We start from the raw sequence: 3030 nt of genomic DNA, 5'->3' as shown, positions 1-3030 counted from the left end.
CAACATCCTAAACCCTAAAAAGATTAAAGGAATAGATCTATGCGTTTTCAGTTTGAGTTTCCGGCGAGTATCCTTTTTCGGCGGGGGTTCTGTCCGCTGGAACTTGTGTCGGTGGAATGTTGAGTGTGGACAGTATTTTTTTTTTAAAAGTCTGCCAAATTATAGGCAAACTTCAAAATATTATTTGTAAATATTTAGTGTTTTACTGATTAGTTTCACTGCTTGTTTAACACACCATCCGTGTACTGAGGGGATCTAATTTTTAAGAAGCAAACCTGGTTCACTATATCTGGTTTTGGATCTAATCCTAATTTGTTTTTCTAGACTTTTTCTAGAAACATTTCAAAATAATTTTGCAGAGGCGCCAAGTTGATAGCTCTACTGGTTCATACAGTTATGTATCGATTTATGAACAGGATTGAGCACTTTTCGACCTTGTCAAATCTTGGATTTCCATGTCGCGTATTAGCAGTTTGAAGCTTCTGAGGGTTCTCATATATAAAAAAATACAAGTATTACTAGTTCAGAACCTATCATTGTGGTACAGCGGGCGTATTATACTTGCTCAAAAGCACCATTCACGTGCATGCATATAGAGTGCGTATTCAAATATATTGCTTCGTTCTGATTTTCAGACTTTCGTTATACTTATAAAAGCAAAATCAAACTATAACAATGTTATTGTAATCACCTGTGGGTGAATACACACTGAGATACTCTCGATATTTACTCTGCGGCGGGACAGGTCGGCACTCGTGACAAGGCGTGTCTCAGGTGACTCTGAACTCTGCCACTCACAATGCGCATAAATATGTATTTTTGAAAAAAATGCACATATTTACACTACTCTATAAAGCTGTGAGAGAGAGCCAAGTATGAAGTTGCAACGCAAATACATGATCCCTTAAACGTTTCAAATCAAACGTATATTTACTTACATTTCAGTGTCCTGTAGCCCCTGGGGGCTGGGGCACTGTGGGATCAAATTCCAGGTCAGGCAATACTTTTGTCTTGACAACAAATTCTAAATAATATCAATTATCGAGACCAAAAGCAATAGAATAGGTGCACTATTTTAGGTCACAACATACAGGACAAAATATACCAATATACGTCATGACCCTCTCTACTAGAGAGAGTCTATTTTTGTGGAAAACAGCATAGCCTTCTAAAAACTAAACACACAAATACCGTTTTCTTTTTCTGCATTGACTGTCACTGATGTCATCAGTGTGCATTTTTAGTTTAATATATTGTTTTAAAAAAGACATTTTTTATTTAATATTTCGACAGTATGTGTGACATGTAATAAATAATAAGTACTCAAAAAGAAATGTACTGTAAATACATAGATCTATTTTTTTAATATTTTTTTAAATAACCACTGCTCTTGGAACTTTGGAAGTTGGCCTCCTGTTGAACAAAGAAAATTGAAGCCTGGAGCAATGAAAACTAAAGGTATGTATCCCATTTCACGGATATTGTCAATAGGTACAATACAATTCACACTCTTGACATATGCGCGTTCCTGTCGAAGACAGATACCGGGTATAAAAGCATGTGAAGTACATGGTCGGTATCATACTCGTGCACACATACACAGGTCTATTTCTACACGATGTCGTACGATCTAGCTCCAACTTCAGTCGGTCTTCTAATAGTGATTGCTACTATCACATTCTATTATATACGTAGCAGAACGGAAAGGATTATTGGCGACGCGAAAGAGAAATATGGACCACTCACTGAGCCCTGTTCCCCCGGGGACTACATGTGGAAGCTAGATACGGAATACAATAAGTGCATGATCAGTGCCGCAATTTTAGTTCGTAATGGGACTCTAGACGATCTTAACGTTGCGACAGAGAAGCTGATTCAAGACCCTTGGTTCCGACGATTTACGGACCGCCTAGCTCTATTTGAGAACCTACCTTTTTGGGTGAAGGATACAGATTTCAAGAAGGAAAATCATGTGCATCGGGTCCTACTCGACGCCTCGCAAAGACCAACAAATAGTGCTGAATTGAAGGAATGGATTGGACGATCAATTGTTGCTGATCTTCCCATCGATCGCCCGTTGTGGAAGATGGTGATACTTGAAAATTATGAGAAGTGCGATGATGGCTCCGGCGACACTATGTCGTGCGTTCTTCTTATGGCACATCACATTTTGGGTGATGGCGTCGCATTCAATAACATGATGATGACCATGCTGGAGACTGAATCGCAGGTGAAGGGTATTAAAGTAGAAAAGCCAAAGCAGGTCACCCCAACCAAGCCACCTGCAAAGGCACGCCAGACACCCGCATGGCTTACTTGGCTGTTTGTAGCTTTGTACACCGTACCAATCATGGGAAAGTTGATCATTTCAAAGAACGATGTGAATCCCTTCAAAACACAGAATGTAAGCGGTAGAAAGGTCGTGGGTATGCTGGACACTCCCATCGAATTATCCAGATTGAACGCTGTTCGAAGAAAGCTCGGTTTGTCTATAAACGATGTCTTCATGGGCGTGATCAGCTGTGCTCTCCAGCGCTTGTTCGCGCGAATTGAGCCAGACAATAAAGTAGAGTGTATCAAAACCGCCATGATGGTCAACATGCGGAGCAGTCCACACGCTATAAAAATGGAGAATCAGTTTGCTACACCCGTGTTCGACATGGATGTCACCAACTCTGACCCGCTGGTGGCTTGCAAGCAGATGGCGCCGGTGATGGAGGGTATAAAAACAAAGCCCATCGCGAAAGTCTTTTTCACCAACGTCGCACTGGTAGCAAATTTGTTCCCCTATATTTGTAATCAAACTCTTCTCGACTACCTAGCCAGCAAATCGTCCTGTGTATTAAGCAATGTGCCAGGCCCCTCAGAGCGTATGTATCTCAATGGGAAGCTCGTGGAGAGATTAGCAGCATGGTCCCCACAACGGAAAAGTTGCTCATTCGGTATGACTATGTACACTCTTGGTGGAAAGGTGAATATAGGTGCAGTAATGGATACAGGAGCCGCAGACAAAGCCCAGGCATTTGTTGA

At 41.2% G+C, this 3030-nt stretch overlaps 1 protein-coding gene across 1 annotated transcript; it reads left to right on the top strand.

The window, feature by feature from the left end:
* Nucleotides 1-1502: 1502 nt before the first annotated feature.
* SARC_11109 (hypothetical protein) lies at nucleotides 1503-2971 on the top strand (the record flags this gene model as incomplete). The annotated part of the gene is made up of 1 exon (XM_014294813.1): nucleotides 1503-2971. A coding segment is annotated over exon 1 (1353 nt), but the record flags the coding sequence as incomplete, so codon positions are not given.
* Nucleotides 2972-3030: the final 59 nt, after the last annotated feature.

The sequence above is a fragment of the Sphaeroforma arctica genome (assembly GCF_001186125.1).
Source record: "Sphaeroforma arctica JP610 unplaced genomic scaffold supercont1.1532, whole genome shotgun sequence".
Classification (NCBI taxonomy): Eukaryota; class Ichthyosporea; order Ichthyophonida; genus Sphaeroforma; species Sphaeroforma arctica.
This window is presented reverse-complemented; position numbering and strand designations above follow the sequence as displayed.